At 37.2% G+C, this 27,961-nt stretch overlaps 1 protein-coding gene across 2 annotated transcripts; it reads right to left on the reverse strand.

Moving 5' to 3' along the window:
• Positions 1 to 280: 280 nt before the first annotated feature.
• On the reverse strand, positions 281 to 27,948 carry bmpr1aa (bone morphogenetic protein receptor, type IAa). 2 transcript variants are annotated; one of them, XM_065296874.1, is made up of 13 exons: positions 27,558 to 27,948; positions 24,594 to 24,730; positions 16,830 to 17,093; positions 7,969 to 8,131; positions 7,783 to 7,885; positions 6,401 to 6,497; positions 6,204 to 6,294; positions 5,677 to 5,815; positions 5,399 to 5,591; positions 3,320 to 3,617; positions 3,036 to 3,211; positions 2,776 to 2,906; positions 281 to 2,639 (listed from the first exon to the last, which is right to left on the reverse strand). In XM_065296874.1, exons 3-13 carry the CDS (start codon positions 16,897 to 16,899, stop codon positions 2,514 to 2,516), a joined length of 1,587 nt encoding a protein of 528 aa, XP_065152946.1. In that variant the 5' UTR covers positions 16,900 to 17,093; positions 24,594 to 24,730; positions 27,558 to 27,948; the 3' UTR covers positions 281 to 2,513. The 2 variants fall into 2 exon arrangements, with proteins under 2 accessions (XP_065152946.1, XP_065152945.1); XM_065296873.1 differs by having other exon boundaries at positions 7,969 to 8,134.
• Between the last annotated feature and the right edge of the window lie 13 nt (positions 27,949 to 27,961).

Raw genomic sequence — 27,961 nt, forward strand, 5'->3', positions numbered from 1 at the left:
AGAGTCCTTTGAAACTCCGTTAAAAAAGTGTTGAGTTAAGTGTTAAGTTCTATTAAAGTCCATTAAAATGAGAAAAATCCTGGAATGTTTTTCTCAAAAAACATAATTTCTTCTCGACTGAACAAAGAAAGACATCAACATTGTGGATGACATGGTGGTGAGTAAATATCTGGATTTGTTTTTAAGAAAATTGACTAATCCTTTAAGTAATTCTTTTTTACTTTTTACAGTGAAGAGTACAAATCAGCCAAAGCCAAAAAAAGAAAACTCACAAAACAGCTTTGTGTACTAAAATTATATTTTTTTTAAATTATTACATGGACAAATATTATACAGAGTATGAAGATTTCCCATGATGCACCAACAACATTGGACTGTTTAGAACAGAAAACCTTTGAATTACAAGCTAGGAGTTATTTTATATATACAGAAAATGGCCAGGTTCTGTAATAGTAAAGCACATTGAAATATATACAGGCATATTCACAAACCAGTAAAAATCATGTTAGATCAACAATTACAGTCTCATTTTCTCAACAAAACACTTCAAATGTTTAATGATTATTACGGTGCATTTTGTTGTCATTATATAACAGTTGGCGTGGGCTAGATGCAAAATATACAAATTTTGGTTGTAAGAATTTTTTTAAACAAATTAATGAGTTAACACATTTTGAACAATCCTATCTAAATAATTCCTCTCTCTTTTAATGCAATCCATGCATTGCATGTTAAAATCTATTTCAGATACTTAATTTGATGATATCTATATGCTTTTCAAAGTCCAGGTTTCTTGTACCAATGTATACAAATGTATTTAGATATAAACTTTATTTTTGCTTTATTGTATTGTACTTTACACTGAAGATAATGTCTTTTACCATGTTATTAAGGGTTTATTTCTTGGATCTATTTTATTTATTTTGAATGAGCTTTATTTAGAACCTTTCTAAAATTGTTGTCTGATTTATTCAAGCTTGTACTTCATCTGTGCTGGTAGTATTTGACAAAGCACCTTAGTCTGGCACTGATATTATCATAGCTTTTTCCCCACTTACACTTAAGGGTCCACAAAGTGGTGTACAAAACTTAACCTGTGTTCTTTCATTGTATATTACCATTTTACCTGCTAAAAATCATGTTGGTTATTTTAGTGGCACTGAGAAAAATAAACCTTGAATTAAAAAAAAATAAGCTGCAGTAAAGTTCTGTAAACAAGTTACATAACATTTCTAAACTTAAAGTACCACGACACCATTTTGGCAGCCTAGACTTAAATATAAATCCTGATGACTAACAGATGTTATTTCATTGAAGTCGTACCCTTCACCTTCTGGTACCACACAGACATAAATGCGATTCAAAAACATGATTTACAATATTGGCAAAAATATTTGATCATCAAATCGCCACAACTAAATTAGAAGTTGTTTTTACAACATAAAATTAAATTTAAATTATAGATTGCACTTATTGTTCATGTTTATAGTGATACAATCTTGTACCAGAAAATCACCCAGCTCATATGAATGACATAAACATAGGCACGTATTAACTACAACACCAGCCAAAGTACCAGAACTCTCTTATCACCACCACAAACACAAAACAGGGTTTGGCAAAAGCTGCTCACACTGTTTACTGTCATTATCACAGCACTATCTCATGAGAAAACAGCTGATCACATTTGAAAAATGACCTCTGTCTTTCATTAAATTAAACTTAAAATTCAAAGTTTTCTTCCCAATTTCAATGTTTAACAACTATCATAATATATAGTCAAAGTCTAATGTGAAAGAAAAAAAAAATGGGGAATGTTTGTTAATTAAATTAATATGTTTAAAAAAAAGCATGCATCCCAAACAATTGATAGTTCATGCAACAAAATCATTTTGTCACTTGTGTGGACAAAATAACACTGCACAAACTGCAACTCAGCACGAATGTATTAACTTAACTTTTTTGGGGGGGGATTAATAATGAAATACATTATTTTCAAGAGTGCATGGCAAGCTTTCATAAGGTTATGATTTGCTGCACATGCAAGGCAGCAACTTGTAGCGAGCGATCTGTTGTTGTTAACTGGACGAGGTTATGTTAATTATATAATGTTTTGCATCTATTACTAAAACATATATACATTAAAATCACAGTTTGCTTTACAGAGATTCCATAAAAAGACAATATTATTTCATTTATATGGCAGGAGGTTTATCCCAAAATCTAAAGACACTTAAATGCACAAAAGAAAAACAACAACACGTAGCTTTGTATTTTCTCTAGGGCAGTGAGCGAGTTATACACAAGTCCTTCAGAAAATCCCACTCTTTTGTCTGTTGCAGTAATCCTCTGATCCAAGTCTACAATGATATGGCTTTCATAGAAAGCAACAACGACACCGCATCTGATCCCCAAGCCGGAGGGGAAAAGAGGATGTGATATTTCACACAGGCGTGAGCTGTGAATCCAAAGATGAAATCAAATCACTCAGTTTGTCTTCTCATAAAGACGGATCAGATTTTAATGTCTTGAGATTCCACCATTTTTGCTAAACTCTTCTTGACTCTCAGGATGGTCAGTCGGGATGCAGGATTGTGGGCCCAGCATTCTGACATCAGCTTCAACATCGCCCTCAAGCACTGGAGAGACAAACTCTTATTCATTTATGAAAGCCTACAACACACAGCTCAAGCATATCCTTACCAAATGAAGATCCCATGCAAGATATTTACTAAAGTGCCATCTGTTGAGCAGACATCATTTGTTATCACTCACCTCATCACTGTTCCATCTAATGGATACAGTTGGCCGCAATCCTCTGATACACACGACCTGCAGCATGTCCTCGTAAGATGGGTCTGATGGTACCATTTCATAATAGGGTAGCTGATACTCCTCAACAATACCTGGGAAACGATCAGTGGATGTAGTCATAAATTACGGTTTATTTAAATGAAATGAAAATATATAGCAAGACTTTCCATTACAGCTCGCTCTTTATATAACAGACATATTTATGAATGAGATTTGTATACCTCGAGTCACACAGCGTCTGGCCATTTCCCATATAACCAGCCCGTAGCTGTACATGTCAGCCATGATGTATGCCAGGAAGTGGTTTTTATTCAAAGTCTCGTCCAGGACTTCTGGAGCCATGTAGCGGCGGGTGCCCATACGCGTACTAAGAGGGATGTCCACTTCATTTGTGTCACTAAAACAAGTCCAATAAATGATTACACAGCACAGAAACAAGCAAAACCTTTATATGGGTAAGCCACTGAGAAAGAGGCTTGAAACTGAATGTAAAATAATGAAGCACCTGTTAAATTTCACAGCTAGGCCCAAGTCAGCGATACAACAGGTGCCGTTTTTCTTCACGAGGATGTTCTTGCTCTTCAGATCTCTGTGAGCGATGGCAGGTTTTCCCTGTGTGCCGTTGATCTCTGTGTGCAGGTGACACAGGCCACAGGCTGCAGAGTAGGCCAGTTTCAGCAGAGCTTGTGTATCCAGAGTGGTGAACTTCAAATAATCATACAAAGAGCCGTTGTCATGGTAGTCTGTTATCAAGTAGAGTTGCGTGGAGGCTCCAGTGCCATTTATATCAGCCGCAATGAAGCCTTAAAGAAAGAAAGGGAGGAAAACAACAAAAAACAACAACATGAAATGAATACACATTAGTAATCTACAATAAGGTAACAGTTAACTCTTTAAAATTTCCTATGAGAATTTGACATTTTGCCTTGAAGTAGAAATAACATAAATGCTTAACTTTTCAGAGCTAGTGTACATTATACAGTATAGGGGAGAACCGGGTCAAAAGTAACGTAGGGCGAAAGTAACAAAGCGATTTTCTCCGAGCTTGGATAACATTTGCATCCCAAACCATGACAGCATCTTTACCACACAAACCCTTGACAGACCTGACAAATATCACATTATTTACTCACCGTTTTCCAAGTAAAGATACAAAAAACAGTTTTCAACCATGATAAGTAAATTCCAAAAGCGGTCATTTTTTTCTTATACTGTAACTCATGTTTTTCATTTCGTGTGTTTAAGTACTGAACAATCTACAGGTTATTTAGTATCTAACACATCCTGAAGTTTGACTTCTCTGAGTTTTTCAAAATAAAATTCGTGTTTAAATGTGAGGAGATCCTGTCGGGACTAGGGATGGGACGGTATGAAAATTTCATATCAGGATTATAGTGACCAAAGATATCACGGTTATCAATATTATCATGGTTTTGTTAAAATGAGATGGAGATGTTCAAGAAGAACTGATACACAAACTGAAAACATAAAAAAAGTTTTATTTTTGAAAATCACAATTTAATATTTCATGTCCCTGAAATTATTTCTGTGGTAAAAAAATAAATAAATCTGTCTGATAAGTTTACCGTAAATTAATACAATACATTATCCCTTAAATGCCTTCTTGTGCATAAAACTTTGTTGTATGTGGGCGCCTGTGTCAAACTGATTCTAGCTGGACAGGATTTACATAGAGTTTTCAAAATCACTGTAATCAAACACGGTTGTAAGATAATAAAATTTTAAACGATAATACTACTCGTCAGGACATTTTATCATGGTTAATCGTGAATCGGTAATTGTCCCATCCCTAGTCGGGACAAAAGTTACACTTGTTACTGTTGTCCCGCTGCTAATACGGTTGTATATGTTGAAAATTGATATTAAAATAATTTGATTTAATTTCATTTTCATAGTGTTCAAACTGTTGAAAAAATTTTTTATTCGCAACAATTTAAGTTTGTACTGTTGGTTGCTTTTGAAACATTTGATAAACTGAAATGTAAAATAAAAATGTAATTTTATAATTTTTTACAAAGATAAATGACAAAACATTTTTGCAGTTACATATTAACAAGGTCCTAGTCATGTATATTTAATAAAAACAAGTGTAATACAAAAATGTATCTTTTTTGTTGCGTTACTTTTGAGTTGTGTGTTACCTTCGCCCCTGCTGTCTTGGTCAAAAGTAACAATTCACTGCTTATGTTTAAAGTGAAATAATGCTGAAGTCGTTTTACATGTGTTCAAAATTCCACCTGGTATTGATAGACAACACTTGTGAGTTACTGACCACAGCAAAATATATATCTGTCATTTTACATTACATTAGCTTTTAAAATTAAGTTTTTTCGAAAATTGGTACTTTTGCCACCGCTCTCCACTATTAAATAGCCAAAAGATACAGATACCCAAACTAAATATATGCTTGTTAAGTATCCAATTTCAAAATCATGATCATTGGGAGGGAGTCAGAAAGTTTTCACTCTTCTAGTAAGACTTCTCCTATTGTGCTAGCTTTTGGCCATGTAGTTCACCTACAAGCCATCCTTAAGTTACTTTTAGCAGTATAATACATGTTTACCTAGTATGTTCTCGTGTCTCATGAGCACGGTCTGGTAGATCTCCGTCTCTCTGAACCAGCTGGCCTCCTCTCGAGTGAAAAACACTTTCACTGCTACTTTCTCACCCCTCCATCGACCCAGCCACACCTCTCCATATCGGCCTTTACCGATGAGATGCACTGTCTGGATCTGCTTTGCAATGGTGCGCTGTACCTGCGGAGTGTAAATGTAAAAGGTAAACATTGAGTAGTTTAATGTTAATGCTTTGAGGTGCTACAGACTGCATTTCTCAGCTTACCAGCAGAGGGAGCCCGGAACCACTGCCTGAGCTTTGAGATTGGTTGATGAGATCTTTCAGCGATCCTCCGGCTGGAATAAAAGCCTCATCTTGCTCCAGGTCTCTGTGGTAGCGCTGCCTCTCTGTCTGCCACTTATACCTAAAAACGGTCAAGCAAAAAAAAAAAAAAACTCTTATTAGCGTTTATTAGCATTATAGAACTTCAAAAAAGATCAACCCTAGCTCAATTTATATCAGCAATATGCTTTTCAGAGTATTGTAAAACAGAAAGTATAAAGGGTCTGTTAGGTATAATGACATTCAATTTAACTGCATGAAATCTTGCTCGCTGTAGCAATGGAAAAGGTGTTTTCCTTTTGACAACAATAGGCCATGATGTGGGTGGCATGCATTTTCAAAAGTACTGTAAGTACCCACCGGTGGTGCGGTCACAGTTCACTGATTTGGAAATGCGGGTATGTGAAAAGCAGCCATTATGTGTAAGAGCTTCGGTGTGTTTTCCTGATTCGGTGAAGTGGTGATCTCACCTGTAATAACAGATGACTGTGACGCAGATGAGGGTGCAGCAGCACACAGTTACTGAAATGAGAAAGGCCAGCCAGTGAGGGTCTTGTGGATCTGCAAAGACAACAGGTAAAACGAAAGTTAAATCTTCAGTACATAGGGTGGCAGAATGCTTGTCCCCAACTAAAGTTTAAAACCTCTGGAAAATATTAAAGCGCACCTGACTGTCGATCTGGTAACTCTGGCTTTAGGTCTCGATTACAAAAGTCAAACTGGCAGCATTCAATTGTTCGACGAGTCTGTGCAAACTGTGAATCCTGTGAAACAACCATATATGTCCATACTGTAGTTTTGTTTAATTAACAAAGCAAAATATTTGAAATGAAGAGTTTGGTTCCAAAACGCGTTAACGCCATTAAAAAAAATAAGTTACAGCCAAATTTAGTATTGTATATATGGTCAGTATTAAAAGGAAAACACTTCATTTTTTTTGCAAAAATCCAATATCCGCCCTGTTTTAGAAACGCTAGCTGCCTAGGTTCTTGTCACATGAACTACGGTGCACGTGCGGCATTCTGAAAGGTTGAGATGTTTTTAACTCAATAACGCGTACATTTAAAATAACAAACTTGAACTCGCAAAAGACGCGATATGTGAAAGGACCATTATTCTGTCGTTCTTTTTCCCTTTTTTCCAAAATGCGACAAACACCACTCCTCCTTCTCTGCAGAATGCAATAAATCCGCTCAACAAATCACAGCGCAGCATTCCACGCATTGTAAACAACAATGGCGGCATGTTGAGCATAGAACACCTCATCTACTTTGTACTTCATGATCAACAAACAAAAACAAAATAATACTTTTGATGGCATTGCTAAACCTGTGGTGGTTTTCTGTGGTGGGGAAGAAACGCAAGCCATCAAAATCAAATAATTACGTGAGAGGCACTCGGGCGAAGGAAAAATGCTGGCTGGCTGTTGCTTGTTCTCACACGACTGCATCAACCTTCTGTCATGCTAACACATTGACCCCAGGGGATCTTATGAAACACATTCCAATATTTTACACGAAGTCAACGAAAATCGACCAGGACCAAAAACATTTTACAGCTGATCGCTGTCAAAAAAGTTCAGCGACGACGTCCCAAAAATGACAGCAGCAATGACGGTGTTATTATGACAAAGTAAGTGTTTTGATTAATGCCATTAATGTTTTGTTTTTGAATCAGTGTATACCACTAGTCAACTAAATGAATATAACATGGCAAAGATGAATGCACATTTATATATTGATTCAATAGATTTATAGCATTTTGAAAAAACCTTGCATTTTTTGGAAAAAATAATCAGATTTTATAATAATTCTTTAAAAATCAAATTATGGATTTGAATTTTTTATGTTATTAAAACCTAAAGATGCTATGTGAAAGTTAGTAACAAAAAATAGCGAATAGTTTTCATCTTGTCACTTTCTTGATGTAGAAAATTTTTTTTTACCGAAATTAGTCAAAATGGATTTATTGCGATTTGGAACCAAACTCTTCAAATATATAACAGTGTTGGTAGAATTAAAAGTCACAGACATTTAAAAAATGTCATACTTTGCACTGAAAATGAGAGCCCTCGTATTTCATACAGCCTGAGCTTAGGATTACATCTCCATTTTCATCTTCTTCAATGATGGCGAAGCACTGCCCATTTGTCCTGTAATGTGGCAAAGACAAGAACTTCATAAGAAAGCACACATTTGCTAAACAAAGAGGCAAAAGACAGTATTTGACACTTACTCGCAGGTGCTGTTTTTGGCATCATCAGGGCAGTGTCCAGAGCAGTAGCAGCTGAGGAACCGTGCAGCATCTTCTGGTGCCACTGTCGAATCATCTCCCGGTCTTCTGGAGTCTGATCCATGCTTGACTCCAGTGCCCTGCAGCACGTGATCAGGATTCTGACCTGCTAAAAAAGATAACAGAGTAACGATCAACGCCAGACACAAATTGACAAGCAGGTGTTAACACATTTAAGATTCCAGAAACTCAGATGAAAAGGTTGCAAAAAGGTTCATCTGATTCATTCATTTTTTATCTTCCCCTTTACTCTTGCAAAAGTGTCCTGACCAGTCCTACTTTAGTCTAAAGGGGGTCGCACACCGGACAAGAAGCAAAGCGTCTAGGACAACTCTGAGGTATCGTACAATGGAAGTGCACATTAAATAGCACGCGCTTAGTCAGATAGCATCTACTTCAAAATGCAAAATATACGTTAGCAGCCAATGTTAATCGCTCACGATTTGGGACAAATATGATGTTATTTAGTGTTAAACTATGTGAGTGGCGCGACAGGGATTTGAGCAGTGTCCTGAGTCACAGCGGACAGCCGCCACCAGTGTGTGTACATTCATAGAAAATAATTTGTTTCGTTTATAGATTCACGGCACTTCTCGTCCGGTGTGCCACCCCCTTAAGTGTGCGTGTTTAGATCTATAAACATATGCATACTCATGCAATAAAGAAATGTGACGTGTCAGCCACTGTGCCTCAGTGCTTGTATATGCGCAAGTTATGCTGTAGATGCTTTCCAATGAGCATGACTCTACCGACTTTCCAGTTCAGACATGTCAGTAAAACAGCTAATCACTCACAAAGCAGCAGTTTAGAGATTGGGAGCCAGGCGACATGGCGCTCTCTTTATCAGCTACATTCTATACTCAGATCCCATTACCAGCTTGTCTTATTCTGTCTCTCCGTGCGCTGCCGATCTCACAATTAGACCGGACTCTGTTCCTGGACTAATTCTATTAGGATGCAGTGATTAAATAGAGAGCTGGACAAGATAAAGAAGCTTCTGTTCCTCCTCAGTTTATAAATCATTGGCTGGACTATGAGACACATACACTAAAAAAATGTAATGTACTACTCTCACTCACACACGCATGCACGCACCCCACAAATGAGAAAAATATGTGGTTTCAAACTCTTAAGCTGATTCTGGTTCATAGAAAAAGACTCAAACTTGTGGGTTATTGGTTTGAATCATTCATGCAATTATTCAATGAATCTGTCAGCATGGTTAAGAAATGACATCTACGTTTATGCATAAGGCAGATGCATTTCTCCAAAGCAACATTTCACACCCCCAATGAATGAAAAGAAACCAAAAATGAACGAATCAAGAATTGTTCCAAAGCTGTGTACACTTAACCTTTCATTGATCACAATATGATTTTTTTTGTTTTTGGTATAATAAATAATTTAAGTATAATTGTAGGGGAGAGTGGGGCACAACCGCTTTTAGGTTTTGCCTCAATCATTCAAAAAATATTTGAGTTTGACTAATTATATTAGCAACACACACACATCTCTGCTAGTTTGTTTCTATTGCTCCAAACGTGACAGAAGTGTAAACGTTACAACTTACCCCATAGGTGGGGTTAATTGTAACAGGCAGGGGGTTAGTTGTAACACTTCCTAAAAATTAAGTTTGCAGGCAAATATTTCAATACTATTTTGTCTATATACTTGAAGTGGATATTGTTTATATATCTAGTACACTGTATACATTCATCCAGCCCTTTTCCAACAATAGTTTAATTATAAATGGATACAAATGTCAGAAAAAGCAGCACAATTATGATATTTTTTTTTAAATGTGACCCAGTCTGTAATAACCATACTACGGTTTCAAAATCAAATGAGATAATGAGCATCAAATTCTGATTTTAGCCATTAATTTCATTATGATTTCAATCTTTGACGTGACCTTATTCAATCAATATTAAAGATATGAACAAAAATAAATTTGACACAAGATTTTTGATAAGACAGGCACATTTATTTTGTTGGCAGCCAGCAATCATTTGTGTGTAGCCTATTTAAAACAACGCAAGAATTACGCTAACGTTAGCGGTTTTCATATTGTAAGTGCTGAGGGGTTAGTTGTAACACAGTGTTACAATTAACCCCCCTGGGTCAAAATATTTTCAAGCCCACCAAAAAAGTTGCTAAGAGCTGCAGACATATTTCAAAATGATGCTGTGATTTAGTCAACAAGACACTGATTAATGTGACATAACATTGGATTTGGTATCTTACACACCCAACTTAGAAACTAAAAAAAACATATGATGAAAAAATTTACTTGCATGCCACCAAAACACTCGTTCATCAATAACTCTCTGGAAAAACATTATACATTTCCAATAATTTGCAGGAGATCGTCTTTTGGCAGCGTGAAAATAAATATGGGAGAATCAAAACGCTCAACCTTGTGCAACAATGTAAACAGTCAGTGTTACAACTAACCCTGCGTTAGTTTTTGCCCTGCACACCCCTACTTACATAATGCAAATTCAAACCATACAGTATTGTGTTTGAGTATGTTTTCAAGGCCAAATATGGGGTGGAAGAATAAGATTATTAATGTGAAGGTCAAAAAGTGTGACAAGAGTCTATTAGCACAATTCCAGACAGCAAACTAAACTCCACACTCATCCTTCCCAAGTGGTCTCTTATTCAGGGTGTGGACAGATGCTGTATCTTTCTTACGAAGCTGATAAAACTCGTTGTCTCATGTCATTTTGTTAAACTATAAAAATCAGCTCCAAAATAGTATTATACTGTCTAGACTTAATCTCATTCAACAACTCACAGGGGATTTAAATGAGGTCATTTCTGTAAATGAGCCACTCGTAAAGCAGACGTAAGAGGTTGTGTGGCCTTAAGCCCAGGCTTAGAGAGACGGTCCCACTTGATGACCACAGCATGGAAATTTAGCGTAAGAAGGCTGGACCGGGATCAAAGTGGGCAAAGGCCCAAACGTGAACCCAGATCCCTCTCCCTTACGATTCTTACTGCTCTCATTTATTTAAAGCCAGTAATAACTATTTGGAAACCTTTATTACTTCATAGCAACCTCAGAAAGAGCAAGATAATTGAGCAGCAAAGTAGTCCTACTGACTATCCAGAGGATATCTCCGTCCATTGTCTGGCCTGTGACTAGATGTTATTGATGATTGATGTAACATAGGGTCCTATAAGAGCCTCCACATTTACGTGTGTGCTTAATCCTGATCCAAGTTAGGTTAGAAGTATAGTCCAGATTTTAAGCATATGTGAGGGTCCTCGTAAGGTGCACAGTAGTGTTGTAGTTCTCGAGACCGGTCTCGGTCTCAAGACCACTTTTTAAAGGTCTTGGTCTCGTCTTGGAATCGACTGCATTTTTACTCTGTCTCGTCTCGGTCTCAGACAAAGAGGACTCGAAATTTGGACCGGTCAAGACCACAACTGACGGTACATTGCAAAAAATGATTTTCAAGAAAAAATTTTTTAGTATTTTGGTCTTCTTATCAGTAAAAATGTCTAAAAATTCTTAAATTAAGATGCTTTTTCTTGATGAACAAAATGAGTAGTCTAGTTTTTAGAGGAAAAATATCAAATTTAAGTGATTCTGTGCATAAAACCAGCAAAAAAATCTTTCAAGAATTTTTCTTGAATTTAGTGTTTAAGAAAAAGGTTCAATATTTTTTGCTTACCCTTTGGCAGATTTTTTGCTTGTTTTATTCACAAAAATCACTTAAATGTGATATTTTTGGTCTGAAAACTAGACTTTAAGATTTTTTTACAAATTTATTTTTGAAAACAAGACAAAAATACTAAGAATTTTTTTTCTTGAAAATCATTTTTTGCAGTGCACATCACAAATTAATTTTTTTATCATTAATTTTATGCTGTTTATTCAGGTATGGCATATGATGTTGGCATTGTTTAAGTATTGTTTAAGCAAGTTTCTCCCAATGACAATTTTTCTAATTTTATTACTAAAAACACCTGCATTGTGTTAAGTGGATGGCAAGCCATGGAAAGACGGTTCAGAATAAATGGTTAAGTTGATTTCAGCTCTTTAGTGTTTGTTCACTTTTATTTGCTTATAGACAAAGAAATTTTTTTTTCCCACATGTCTGCAATGCTTTTGATTATTTTATCAACTTCTCTGATGGCACACACACGCACACACATGCACAGACAAGAAGTGCCTAATCATTTTCATATTCCACATTTTATCATAAGTGTTTTAATGCAGTGACTTGCAGTGGTCTTGGTCTTGTCTTGGTCTCGGCCTGTCTTGGTCTTGACTCGGTCTCGACCCTTTAAAGTCTTGGTCTTGTCTCAGCCTGTCTTGGTCTTGGTTTAGGTGGTCTTGACTACAACACTAGTGCAAAGGACAAAAATTCAGTCATCCTAATAGTACGCATGTACAGTACGCGCATAGGTGTGGGAATCACAGGGTACCTCATGTTAGATTTGATACACGATAGCGATAGTACCACAGTTCACCGATAATGTATTGTTATTGGTAATAAATGTATTGACTGCTAATCCTAGGATGATTAATGTTGTCAAAAGTCCCAGGACTTCGGTACAAAGTTGGTTATAAAATAAAAAAAAAGTCATTGGTATCAGTTTTTTAAGTACCGGAACCACCGCAGAACCGTGTTTACCCGGAAACGATGCGCTGTTTGAAAGGTTGTCAGTCGGAAACTTTTCATAGACTCAACAAAAAGAAGCCACGAGCACTTATGTGGGGTCACTGAAATCCACAAAATCATTAAAGATGTGCAGATCACGTAAAGAAATACTTTAGATTTAGGGCAGATCACAGAGAGAACGAGCGAAGTGTTAGAATGAAACAAAGAAAAGCATTAAACCCCGACATCTGAATTCATTGGAGTCCAAGCAGGTGAGCCTCAGTGTTTTTCATTTTAATGTTGGATTGAAATAAACCCCAGTTTGTGAACTAAATGGTTAGTACAGTACCAGCGTAGCGAATGGTTATGCTTTCCGGTGTCCTTATTAACTACTTAATGCTTTAAATACTTGTACTGCGTTAAAATAAATGAGAAAATTTACACAGCAGAGGCTTTTTGATGACCTGTAAATACAAAATGTGTGTTAAAAACTATAAATGTACGGCTAGCAATGTTTGTCGTTTTAGCTTTAATATGCAGTTAGTTTAATCTGTTTTTTAAAGCAGCTGACTGAAGATGAAGTTCATTAGCATGAAAAACCCGATCAAACAAACAGACAACTGCTGCTAAAACCGTTCAGAAATAAATACCTTTGATGCTTGATGTATAAATGTAAATTAAATACAGAATGACAATGTTTTTATATTATTATTTTATACTGACGTTTATTAATAAAATAGTGTGTTTAATTAGCATGTTTTTGTTGGTACTGAGAACCGTGAATATTTACTGGTGTCAGCACCGACTAGGGTTGGGTATTGTTTTAATATGTAAATGAACAACATCAGCAATGTGTAACATTTCAAGTACAATAAACATTTTATGCTTAAATTAATAGCTTTTCTTTGTAAACTTACACATTTAACAACATAAAAATCGAACAAACTATACTCCAAGCTTTACAGTGAAACCTGAGGTCTATAGTGAAACATCCTCCATTCCCCCAAAATCTATGTAATAAAATGTATAGTTGCCTTTTACAAGTCATTGTTTCACTGACTGTATTACCCATTATGTGAAATAATTTGTTCACTCATAAATAAAAAAAGTCTGTATGAATAATATGTAATTTATGAATTAATACGAGCTTTTCCTCTTTTCATTTTCTCAATTATAAACAAACAAAACCACATACAGGTCTGCAGTGCCATGTCATTTAAGTATGTGCAACAATGTTAGTCCATTACGAATTCTGAATTTGCCATTTGGGGGATTTTTATGGATTTTCATCCACTTGATTCCCTTAGTGAAAGACAGGAAAATGATGGCTTGCATTTGAAACACACCTTTTCTCCCAAAGGAGGAGTGTTTCATCCATTCACTGTTTAATTCAGGCCTACAGTTGCTGTATCTAAACTAAACAAAAAAAGCACTTTGGACAGTGGAGACAACTGATGGCTTTCAGTCACCAATGTCACCTCTCTATCTTTACGATTTAGTTTCAGAGATTCAGACACCTGCCTGAAATTACATCTCATGGCTGTATCTGATGAGCAAGGTAAAAAAGTTGTACTGTAGAGGTATTTAACTAGCAGTTACACAACTCCGACACTGGGAGAAACAACCGTGCAGTGAGAAGTCAAATGTTCACGCTAAGGCTCTGGTTTCAACCACCTCCTACTATTCTGCTGCATCTGTACAAAAATACATCCACAAGGACATTAAGACTGGTGTTTGATATAATATGAACTCCAAAGGAAAACTGAGCTGTTTGAAAGCTGACTACTAGGCAAGTTACAAGACCTCGCTTTCTCTACCAACTCATTTAAAAGCATCACATGAAGGACCCTGAAAGGGCCTTTAATAGAAATTTTGAGTTAACATACTAATCCAAAAGAATAAAATATTTAAAAATATAAAATTAAGCATAAGTGCTCCGTTTCTAACTAAATCATTGAAAATCAGCTACAAAAATCACGATCAATTCTCTGGTGACCAGGGCAGCAAACAAGTCCACTGCAATATCTAAAATCTGTATACACTTATTTGGGATTTAAATCGGAAGATCAACGACACAAAAGACTTCAAGTATTTCCGGTGTAAGAAATAGTTTGTACCCACTAGCAATTGTGAGAGTGCCAAATAGGAAATGGTTAATGTGCTAAAAAAGGAAGAGAGAGCAGCAACAATCACTTCAACAGCTTCCTTTAGTGGGGTCCTCTGAGAGGCTCATGGTTAAAGCTTGAGTCACTACCACATAGATGTCTTTTGAACTCTGTGGCATGAGTAAACAAACAGAGGTATCAGGTTATGATCTGGCCATCAGCACAAAGCAGTCTCTTCACATAGATAAGGGTTAAGAAATAAAGTATGCTAATAAAAACAACATGTACACTAATATAAAGCACTAGCCAGTTTTAACCTATAAATATCTTTAATTGTGTGTTCGAAAACTGATTTCAAAGTTATCAACTGTTGCTATTTGCCTTCACAGCTCAATGACTGTTCATAAGTGACCTTTACAGCAGCAAACAGAGCAATTTCATTGTGCTCATAGAGGGCACTTAAAAAAAAAAAGGTATCAATTTTCTTTGACATCAGTAAACATCTTATTATTAAACATATGGAAACTTTCAGCAGGGTACATCTGACTCCTGCTTTTACGTATTCTGAATCACATCAAAGAAAGGCCATTGAGAATAAAAAACATGCATGCAATTCAAGCGAACGTAAGTTTCAAAACAAAACAAAACAAAACAAAACAATCAATGTGTGTTCAGTTTTAGTTTTAACTTTGAAACGTCAATAAATGAAGTAGTGGCTAGGGTTGACTAAAAAGCTCGCCTACAATAGATTCAAATACTAAACACAAAAATCCACCTGTATCTCATTAGGGGTGTTTGGACCGCTTAGTTCGGGTAGTAATTTACCATAAGTAGTACTGGGGCCCTTTTCCAAGAACTAAATATTCCCCAGGACTATTTTCCCGGTTGCATTTGCACCGCCAGTCGGGACTCTGAAGTGAAGTACTCAGTGACGTACCATTCGTACTGATGGCCAAATGGTAGCAGAATTTACGCAGTGATGGGGGATATAGAAAGCATTCAGAGAGAAATCTGTCCAAACAATAAGCTTTCGATTCTATAATATATATATTTGCAAATACCTTTATATTGTCACCACATTTTCATGTACTGGAAATGGTCAAGAGAGAAAGACGATACATGCAGTATTGGATTATGTGAGCAAAGAAGACTTGACACAAAATAAGTTGTTAAAGGTATAAATTGTTTGTGAAATGTGAATAATCTGTACGTGAGCTAATTTTACACGCAAGACTAATAGATCAGATTTCACATCTTTGCCATAATAAAATACCACTGCACTGCATTCATACTTTGTTGGAAAATGATGACGGATGATTATATGTTCCATGTTAACAATTCAGGATAAAAGTTTGTGTTGTCCTGTGAACCAATAGCCTTTATGCCCAGCTGCACTAGTTCCTGAACTTCAGCCAGCTCCTTGTTTCCTGTCTGCCATTGTTGAACAAACTGATTAATCCAGGTGTGCCTGACCTCAGTAGTCACAAACAAACTAATTAATCCAGGTGTGCCTGACCTCAGTAGTCACAACAACAATAATCAAACACACCTGGATTAATCAGTTTGTCCAATAATGGCAGACAGGAAACAAGGAGTTGGCTGAAGTTCAGGAAGAAGTGCAGCTGGGCATAAAGCCTATTTAGTCCCTGAAAAGTGTGGTCCCAGTAATTAAATGTGTTCCTGTATTAGCTCAGTGGTAAAGCATTGCGTTAGCAGCGCAAAAGGCCATGGGTACGAACCCTGGGAACATATACTGATAAAAAATGTGTACCTTGTAATGCACTGCAAGTTGTAATGCACTGCAAAAATGTCTGCCAAATGCATAAATATAAATGCAAAATTATCCCCAGGTGCTGAGGATCGAACACGCAAAAAAGTGGGTAGTCCCACAAATAGTTTGGGTACTATGAAAACGCTCCTGCTGTGAGAAAGGCCCTAATAACAAACAGCTGTCAAGACGTCACTATCTTTAAACACCTTTAAATTAGATGTTTGAAGAAGACTGCGATTGGTTCAGCTTATCAGTGTGAATTTAAGATAACGTCACTGTAAATGCAGGATTATAGAAAGAAAAGACCCTTACCTCCAGCACACAACCTGAATACAATTAAGACTCCAGCCAAAACTGCCGTGACAGACAAAAGTCTTGCCATCTTATATCAAGGAGTGAGGATGGGATCAGTGATGACGTCTGCCTCTGCTCTGAAAGTTCAAGCGAACACGAACAGATAGGTGGAGTGATCCAAATTACGTGTCTAAGTTCTGTGGAGATGACCAGGACTGGGAGAAGAGAGATGGTGGGATGGCACTAGAAACTCAGAGATTTCTTCTCACGGGGTCCACGGCACTGGAAAAAAGAAACAGTCCATACGGGTCTCAATTAATCTTTCTAGATGAATCTAAACAGGTTCTAAATCTAAAAGGTTATTTTTTCACAGAAAGTTCTTTACATTATTCAAGATGATTTTACGTAGAAAACAAAAAATCTCAAAAGATTATTTTAGCTGGGTTTTCAAATGTGGGGTCACAAATACAAGCAAACAATTACTTAATCTGCACTGCGTAAGAATACACTTAAAAACATTTGACCTTCATGGTTACAACATCCAGTGCAGCATTAAAAAACAGGAATTTTAAGACAATACAGTTTTAAGCACAAAGCTGACTTTTCTTTTGATCCTTCATCAATTTTTTTTCTAGCAGCACCAAACATCACTGCCCCCTTGTTTTTTGTGGGCTTGACCCCTCGACCCGTCAGGCCAGCGCTAGTCTTGAATCCTGAAACATGCGCAAAAAATTTGATGAAGGATGTTCCGTAATTACCCCGTGTTGGCCCCTTCCGGCGTTAATAACATGATGTGTCTGTTCCCTTGTAGGCCTGCGCATCTCGCTGCAATTAGTGGCCCGGAGTGAAGCAAGTCCTGAGGGGGGGGACGAATTAGTGGCGAAGTGGGCCGGTGTCTGTCACTTCTGATTTGCCCAAGGGGTACAAAGAGCCCCGACCTGTGCCCCACTTTCACACATCCCTGACTGGATAACAAGGGGAAGAAAGCCAGCCTCCGCAACCCAGCAGGACAAGATAGCTAAGAAGGCACCTACACACAGACACAAGCAGCAGCGATTGTGTGTCTGCTAGGGCTGTCACTTTTGTGAAAAAATCATTTTCGATTTTTAATATATTAGTGTTCATTGAATCGATTGTAAAATCGATTTTCCATGTCTAAAAAAGACGTTTCCATTTCCAACGCCAAATAACAGACAAATGTAAAGAGAGCGCCTGAAACGCACAAGTCAGCAATATTTCTTATTCATTGTCATTAAGTTTCGTGCAGAATAAAAAACAGCAACAGTAGTGCAACATTCTCTAAAAAAATATGCAGAGTGGACTGCTGCCATAAATGAAAAACATTACTGCGGGCTTCAATCGGTTGCTTTTATGATTTAGGCAATTCAAAAATTATTTTAAATAATGATTCGATCCATTTCAAACAACTGTTCAAAAATGAAACTTTAAATAGACTTACTTGAAGTTGAGAACATGCTGTGTATTTTTTTATTAAACGTAACCGACACTTAGGCGGCACTAGGCAGGCATAATAAAATGCGCAAAAAGGCTAGGGCCATTACAAATTATTGGTCAGGAAAACAAGTCGATCAACATTTTAGGGGTCAAGAGCAGAGCGCTTTTCATTCACTATATGTCCATCTGTTGAGAAGACGCACTCCAAGCGGGTTGCTGTCAGCTCGCAAGGGTGGCTCCTTGTCATAACTCCTTCATCTCCTGTAACGTCACAATTTCGACGCTCTCTCGTGTTGCACAGGTATATTGACGTTGTCCTCCATTTTCTTTGCAAAACACTAGATGCAGCGATTGAAAGCGTGAAACTATAGGTGCGTAAAATTGCTGGGTATTTTCTGTCTAGCTTTCGCACACCTACTGCACTTTCGGAATTATTTATTTTCTTTTTCTGCTTGTTTGTGAGTTTTGTTACATCTATATTTTTAACTGTTTAATTCTTTTAAAATTAATAGTGTACATATTTACATTAAAATCGATTGCCTATTTTCGTTTTCGAAACTTTTTTTGGTTGGTCCGATCGATTGTGCAATCGATTTTCGAACGAAAAGTGACAGCCCTAGTGTCTGCCAGGATAAGGGGAACGTAAGCAGCTGGATCAAGTACATCCATGAGCTGCTTTAAAAGACACTGATAATATGCCCTACAGCAGACAGTCATCTCAAATTTACAAACCTTTGGCTAAACATGGGAATAAAGAAATCGTGCAGAACCCTTATTAGTCAAGCACAAAAAGTCCTGTTGAAGGTGTGTACAGAACAGTTCCTCTGTTGTAGCAGGAATTAATTATGGGGCGAAAGCCAAAACACCCAAGGTTGACAGCATGGGAAAGAGTTGAGGAGGCTGTTTAGAGGTGCTTGTTATTGCATAAAGGCATACATAGATGGGAATTCTGCAGGTAAAAGAAAATTTCACTCCTTATCCTTATATCCTGAATGGTTAAGCGAGTCAAGTCATGTCCTAACTTGATAAAGTCAAAACTTTGTATCTACATAGGAAACCTTTTAGATGTGGCAATCCTGAGAGAAGAATATGATCATTTTAACATTACACTTATCACATTCAATATTGCATTAACATATTTAGGAGACTCTGTAATTCACAACGACTACAAAATTTCAAAAACTATTACAGAAATACCTGTTCAAAAAGGAAGGGAGCAAATTAGGACATAAAGACATTCCCATTAATGAAAATTCTATCATTATTTTCCCAATCTCATGTTGTTACAAACAAAGGAAGATATTTTGATGAATGTTTGTAATCAATCATGAGCCCCACTTACTTCCATAGTAGGAAAAAAGAATACTATGGAAGTAAATGGGGCTCATGAAAGGTTAGTTTACAAACATTCCTTAAAATATCTTCATTTGTGTTCATCAAAACAAAGAAATGTATACAGGTTGGTAACAACATGATAGTGAGTATTTTCATTTTTGGGTGAACTATCCTATTAATTCAGCTGCTATGTGTCTTCAACATAGATCTATCATTATTATTGCTTTTAAAGTATCATGATCTTAAAGCACTATAATGCACACCTTATGTTTCAGTGTTGGACCAGACACTCTTGAAGCTCTGCCCTCTGCAAGGCTTTGGTGGCGCCATACATTTATGTAAGGCGGCTGAATGAATGGGAGTATTGTATGGAACACCTATGTAGTCAACCATATGCCTGATCTTGGATGCCTCTTAATGCCTTCAGGAATAATATATTTCTGTCTCGTGTCAGCGGTACAAAGGATTCCTCACATAAACAATCCTACATAAATGACAGTTCACCACAACATACAGGCATCTGTGTATGTGTGGAACATTTTTTAACAGTTATGTGTGGGGTAACATGTGCTCAAAAAAGACTTTTTGGGTATAAAACTCCATGTCTTGCCAAAATATGACAAAGACTATTGAAGATAAACAACCAGCTTTATAACTGTAGGACTACATTCAACAGAAAACAAATACCTTTGAAATAAATCTCATCATGCCTTAACCATCACTTCTTCACTAGCCAGCACAACAACCACAGTGGTCTGGTGTTTGTCTCCCCCCAGCCTCACTGTCTCTCGCTCTCTACTTTGGCCTGGATCTCTGGTTCCTCCTGGGGCCCCTCCTTACAGCAGGGCTCCCAATACGGAGGCCGCCTTCCCTCAGTGTCGGCGCTATGCCCAACATGCCTTTCAAGGCCTGCTAGACTGCAGGGCAGACTTTCTGGCTCCGCTGCCATTGTTTGCTTGGCTGCTTTGCGCCTCATCCCAGTAAGGGATTAGCATGAGAATACTTAAACTCATTGAGATGAGCCCCACAACCGACTTCTCTCCATCATCCTCTCTTCAACCCTCTTTTCCTCACTAAACTCCAGCATATCTTATCCAGGGACAACATCAATCACTGAGATGCAGTTGCTTCATGGACAGGTAGTCAAGAGACTGTAACTCCAGAGTCTTTCCCGATACTTCGGCCGATTGCAGACAAAGAATGAAAGTTAATCTGTGGAGCACTTGGGTGCAATATGAGCACATTAAGCCAGATTCCTCTGGAACGATAAAGGGTTGAGACACCATCTCTACAGACTCAACAAAGTCTTAAAAAAATACATGTTGGCTGAGAATTCATGAAACTCAGCTTAGCATACTGAAGTTGAAAAAACCTGTCTGCAAAACACTAAATGAAACAATCTTATCAAAGTAGTTGATATAATCTTTGTTTTGTGTAAATTATGTCATTATAAACACTCACACAATTTCACAATTTCCAAATATTGGGTGCTTGATTTGCTATTTGCTGCTTAAAAGTATACATTTTACATTCTTCTGTGTGGTTATTGTTAATTATACCACAGGTCAGTTGAATGCTGTATTCTGATTAGCTAAAAAATGTTCAGTGGGTATGCATTCATTTCTGATAACCGCACACCTAACTTGTCAAATGTCTTAAAAAGAGGCACCTGAGCAATGTTTGTGGTAACCGTGGTATAAGAGGAATATTAACTCCGGCCCTTTGAATTATTTGAAAATAATGCACACTGCGGTGTAACGGCATTCCGCTTCGCGTCGTGTCGCATTGCATTGCACCTTGGGTGTGCATTATTTTCTTATAATTCAATGGCCCGTTGTCAATTATTCCTTACGTATAAAACAAACTCATAAATGTTGCCTTCCTCTTTGTATGCCCCTTAACTCTTTCCCCACCATTGACGAGTTAACTCATCTGATCGATTAAGAGAAAACGCTTCCCTGCCAATGACGAGTTTTTCTGGCAATCCGTATTTCCGCTATTATCCACCAGGTGGCGCTCTAACCCAATTTATAAAATCCGAAAGTATTCCCTAAGGGCAAACAGTTCAAACTCTCTCTATCAAAATCTCTATCAAAAGTCCTTCACAAAAATGCAATTATCTCAGCTTTTTGCTCAACATTTTGTATTTTTGAAAAAAACCTACCCATATTTGAGAGGTGATAAAAAAAACAAATGAAGGTAGGATGAAACTTTTTTGTTTGAAAGCAGAGGGTCTGTTTTTTTCATTTAATATATTGTATGTTTATATATTTAAAGACATTTTCTGGAAGGCATTAATCTTTTTTAATGAAAATCATAAAAATGCTGGCGTGGAAAGAGTTAATACTTACTTAAGTACTGTAATGTTATAGCATTCTGCTACTGATATTCTTTATGATTTCTGTGGTTACTACATAAATCACCTTTGAAAGATGTCATGAGATTTAACATTTCTTGCGTACTGATCAGGTTGCTTGGCTTTATGTCAAGGCTTAGCCTGCATATAACTGTATTATTATATTTCTCTGCTTTTCACATGGGACAAATATCTTTCTTCCATTTCTTGGAATTAAAATGAAACCCAGAGATGGAAAAGCCCACACATTTTCTGAGATTAATGGAACAGCTGAAATTTATTGCAAGTTAATTGTCCTTTACACGCCTCACACACTTTAGTAAAGGGTCTGAGCAAGCAGGGTTTCTGAGGTTTGATGAGAACCAGAAATAACCATTAATCTGTATGATTATTCAGAATTATCCAGAGAATTTGGATTCTTGTTCCTTGTTCCAAAGCAACCCAACCCCTCATACAGCAGGACTCATATAATTTCAAGAGCCTGAAAATGGACTTCAGCACTGTACCATTTTTATATTAACATTAAGATTTCAGATACATAGCTCTGCATCATCACTTTTCACATTGGAGTAAAAATTATCCTGAATTTTGCACAGCATAAATCTGCAACACAGGTGTGAGTGAAAATGGGTGAGACTTAGGGTTGGGCGATGTCCCCATAAATTGGCAGTTGACGATGGTTACGTAAACCATCGCGATGGACGATGATATCGTTAGGCGGGGGGGTATTTTAATTTTTCGTTATTATTCGTTATTATATAATTTTTATTCGTTATTTTACTTTATTACTTCCACTTAAGAAGAGTTGTGCACTTTTTATTTTAATATATATTTTACATAAATACTATTCTGTACTTAAAATCTATAATTTTGTTATTTTACTATCCCAACTAATGTCTCTTTCCTATAGGTTGCACATAAGGGGAAAAGGTAGCTTTAATCCACTGAAGAAGAGTTGTGCACTTTTAAGCACCTTTTAATCTCTTTACATAAATATTTTTTTCTATTTAAAAGCTATATTTTCATTATTTTACTAACCCAACGACTCCTCCGCGCTTTCCAAATTTTGCACGTAAATATCTGTGCATATGTGCCACCAGTACTCCGTCAGAGAGCGGGTCTTCAGCACCGCGGGGAGCAGCCAGCACTTCAATCCGCAGCTTATTAAAACTAGACAAAGTGAACAGGGCCAGACACATCTATATTTAAACATGGTCTGTGTATGTAAATCCCGCGTTTCGGTCGGAGTGTTGTTCCCGTTTTCTTGTTCTTGACGTTCCCTGAATTCTGGGTTTATATCTTAATCTGCCGCTTCAGTGCAGTATAGCCTCAATGTAACAATGAGCACGATCTCCCGAGACACTACAAAAGGCTACTAATAAATGATTAATATGGGCTGTTTTCTTGTACAAAATTAAATATTTTAAGATAAATGTACAACATGTAAAAAGACAAGATTCTAGCAATGTCAAGATTAGGGATGGGCATTTTCCAGTAATTTACTAATTTTTTTAATATTTAATTTTTCGAATATTTAAGCTCTTAAAGAACGAATATTCGTTTATTTAAATTATGTTAATTAAGACATGCGTGTTTTGTATTTTTCATTTTGTCATAATTTCACAGAAGGCTAATAATTAGGAAATATCCACAGCAAGCTAAACTTATATTTAATTATTGCCATTAAACTGCCATGTGCAGTTATCCGGTTAATTTTCGAAAGAGCACCGCAAATAATAAATGTTCTCCGTTTCATTTCGTTCTCCGTGTCTGTCTCTTTATTAACAAAATAAAGTAGACTTTATAACAGAAAGCTTACAAATCTCTCATGATGTGTTGATTCGGGCGGCGGAGAAGCACGTTTAATAACACGTGAGCCCTCACTGAGCCAGTGGCCAAATACGGCGCGGCGGGGACAAACCCGGAGATAAAAGGAAAAACTTAAATTCGTCTGCAATCTGCATTGCCAAACAATCTGAAATACATACAAATTAATGTTCATGTATATTTTACATTTAAGTCTGTAAAAGACAGTATAGATGAAGTGAAAAACCATTAAATAAGTTGTTACCCTTTGGTGGCACATTAAAAACAAACAAACATTTGAATAGCATTTTTTAAATTCGAATTATTATTGCCATTCGAATATCCGTGCCCATCCCTAGTCAAGATCAAATGCCCGACATTTCACAGACTAACACACGTCACGTCTCACGTCTTCTATTTAATTTATAGACCAATTCACGCAAAGATATTAGGTTAACTATAGTCTATATAGAAGAGAGTAAGTGTATGTCGACTCGCAGCGGAGTGGGGAGGGGGCGTGGCATCACGATGGTGTCTCTCCATCGTGATGTCAGTCAACCATCACGATGGACGATGATATCGTCTATCGGCACAACCCTAGTGAGACTGTTACCTTCAGATGTTGTAAATGTTAGTTATCTGAAATTATTATTTTTTTTAGATCCAAACATGTGGGAACCATTTTTCAAAATCGGTCTATGTCTGATGAAGGGGGTATGAGCATTTCTATATCTTGGTAAAGTTTAAAATGACCATATTTGCTTGATAAAAAACGTTCTATTAATACTACAAAAAAGTATGCTAGCATTCTTTAGCAGTGGCTTACCTACCGTACAAAAAGATCCATTTCTGCGAAGCATGTTGGCGTAGTGTTTGGTAAGCATGGAGGCTGGCTTCAGCTGTCATTCGGGTAAAAGTGCTTGAATGTCCAAATGGCATTTGGATTCTGGCATAGTCTCACAGAAATCTGTAACACAAGGAGGACAAAATGCATGTAGTCATAGATGCAACTCTTCAATCCAATGTCCTGTTCACAGTTGACAGTGAAAAAAAACTAAGAAGTAATTAATTTGCAATTATAGTTTATATGAATGACAGCAACCGCTGATAATGTGAGGTGGCTCAACAAAACTGAGAAGAGGTTAGTCTGTGAATGTGCACATGTGGCAACTACTAATGGGAGACAAAACAGTGGAGCTCACATGATCTGTCTCTTCTAAAATATTGTAGTCGAGTACAGATATGATGGAGCTAAATGAAGAGTTAAACTTTTGAATGTTCTGACTTCTGAGTTTAATTTGAGCTTTGAATATTGTTTTTATTTTTAGCAGCAAAGATGCAGATGCTTGCTCCATGTCAAAACAGACATCTTTGTTTTACTCTAAATACATCCCATTTTGTATCAGATTAAAATAATTTCAATGACTACAATAAAGTATTGTTTGACCAGAAGTCCAACTGCCAATTCAATGTCAGCTTTATCAGCAGAACAGCTAAGATATAACCAAAAGACTAAAGGGACCGGTGTGAAGGGAGTTTTGAAATCCCAGCAGATACAAAACAGGCTCGTGCATCACAGAATGATCATCAGATGGCAATTCTTTGAGAAACACAAAATACCACAATGCATAATTTAGTCTTTTGAACAGACACCCTTAATATTACAGTAAACAAGCTGACTTCTAACAAGACCACACAGAAATCATTTTGGTCGTCTTTGCACTCTCAACCATCTTTGAATTCACCCTATCCGGTGCCACTCTAAATAATTTACTCGGATAGCCAAGTGTATTTAAAGCAGATCAATACCATTAAAGGACAGCTGGGGCATACTGAATAAACAGAGACCACTCTCCTTATGGCAAAGGCACAGAATTACACCAACCTCCTTCTGCATAGCTTTATCTAATTTAACTTTATCAGAACTGCCATCATACCAACAGTGAAAGAAAGAAATCAATTGCTCTCACTTTTCCACCATCCTGACAAGCAATTGGAAGCACAAGCACAGATGATTACACACAGCCTACGGGAAGTGTTCAAGAAAAGATTGGAATGATGACTAAATGGAGTTTGGGGGGATACATCAGCACCTTTAATATGAGATGGTTGATACATGCAGGGCCAGGTCTGAGGTGGCTGTGTATGTTTTCCTCTCCTGCTCAGCCACCCTGTCTCCAGGGTGAGTCAGGGAAGAGGGGTGGGGGCAGCCTGAGGAACGCAGGCAGGGATGTGAAACCTGATCTACGCTGCCTCTTAACCCTCCCGGCTCCATACCCCCCTCTCCTCCAACCTCCCTGCCTGCCACCTCGCCACAGACTCCCACTGCAATCCGATACCTCTCACTGAGGCTGAGAGTGAAACACAGGGCTCCAGGGCAACTCAATCTGGACTTGGCATATATTTAAAAAACAGATAAGCAAAGGAAACACATCTGCTTATTGTTGTATAATACTGCAGCCTTTATTTTAGCATTATTTATAGGCTGGAAAAATATGTGCCAATGAAATTGAACAGCCCACATTCCAATGAAAGCAATGAATGTGAATCCACGGAAAAGCATTGTTCGTCTTGCTTTTTAAAGAAACTTCCATTTGCATATCAATATCTCATTAATTACCATTTAAAGCAGAGCAACACAAACAATTACTCTAGCAGTTACAGTAAACACACTATAATAGGCTCTTTAATTCACCCAGATATATCGGGATATACAAGCAAGCACACATTTAATCTCATTACACAGTGCTCACAGATACTGACCCATGTTACTGGAGCAAGCAGTGGAATGTACAGCTGTCTGGCAACTATATACTGTGAGTATTTAACTTTAATTTACTCAAATAAATCCACGGTCTTCCGCCTGAGCCTTACTCCAAGCCCTTCGAAGCAGAAAGCTTCACAGGCCATGTTAGCATCTGGTTTTTGACCTCCTTGTGTACCAGATCTCAAAGTCTTGAGAAGGTAAAGGAGCTGAATAGACAGACCCCTTCCCCCAAGAGCCCATAAATTGAAAGCAGCTTTGTACTGAGAAGGAGAAAAGCATGGTAAAAAAGAAAAAAATTAAGACGGCAGCATGAAAAGCTAAATGTAATTCTTTTAAATACAGTCCACGCGTGCCTATATAAATAAAAGGAATGTTTCTTGTAATGAGTGGTGGTTGTAACACATTACCAAAACAACCTGAAGTGAAAAAAATCGACCCAGACGAATATCCAAAACATAGAAAATCACATACAATGCACAATAAAAAGAAATTAAATTAAGCAGTTTCTTAGGAAAGTAAAAGAAAGATTTAGAGGTAAGTTAACACAAGAGTTGTCATATTCGTACAAAGTTGTGGTTAGCTTTCCGCAAGTGTCGATTTAAAAACTTTGCTATTACAAACCGTCAAAATGTTTTGACAAAAACAGTTTTATACATAAGACATATTTATTTCTATTGACTCAGAACTTACTTATCTTGATAAGCTCGTTGTTATTGGCAGTTGAGCAAGTACATTTGAGTGAATTTTGATTTGCTAACAGTAATAGCACACTAACGTTAGCTATCTCGTCAGCTGCTCACTCTAAATAAATCTTCTGGAAAAAAATCACCAATTAAAATGAACCTGCAAACGATAACCATTTAATATTTTAAGCAGTCTAATTTTATCATAGCGAAAAAGTTAACACGCCACAACTGTCGATAACAAACCATTTAAACATTACGCGGAAAATGAAAAATTCATCGAAAAACTTTCGTCGGACAACGTTAGCCTAGCCAAGTTAACACTTTTCACGTCAACAACTTACCGTCAGGATTGTCTGAAAAACTGTATATCCGTATATTCCGGCAGGTTACAAGCTGGACACTCGAGAAATTCAGAGTAATGATCGTGGTCAAATCTCAGTGAGGTGATTAAAGGGTCTGGCGATGACCATCAACGTACACACCGTACTGACGAAACAACTGCACGGAGTCAGCGGAGAAAGCCGAACACACCCGATTTACTACCGAAACCACAGCGCCCCCTGCTGGGTGACGTAAATGTGGGTACGATATTTGCGCATTTCTGCACAACCAAACGCACTAATACATTGAATGTGCACTTTTGTTTTATAATGTCTATATAATTCGATATACATTTCAATATCATGTTTATTTCTAATGCATAATTAAATAATGGCTTTCTATGTGTTCGCGATTGCAAAAACTT

Source organism: Paramisgurnus dabryanus, chromosome 20, assembly GCF_030506205.2.
Source record: "Paramisgurnus dabryanus chromosome 20, PD_genome_1.1, whole genome shotgun sequence".
Lineage (NCBI taxonomy): Eukaryota > Metazoa > Chordata > Actinopteri > Cypriniformes > Cobitidae > Paramisgurnus > Paramisgurnus dabryanus.

What these genes read in the sequence shown, in the direction of transcription:
- bmpr1aa (XM_065296873.1), bottom strand. Translation starts at nt 16,899, where the DNA reads ATGGCAAGACTTTTGTCTGTCACGGCAGTTTTGGCTGGAGTCTTAATT. An exon ending in GTTCCGGGCTCCCTCTGCTG is followed by an intron (nt 5,592 to 5,676) that starts GTAAGCTGAGAA and finishes TACACTCCGCAG; the next exon opens with GTACAGCGCACCATTGCAAA. An exon ending in CTAGCTGTGAAATTTAACAG is followed by an intron (nt 3,212 to 3,319) that starts GTGCTTCATTAT and finishes GACTTGTTTTAG; the next exon opens with TGACACAAATGAAGTGGACA.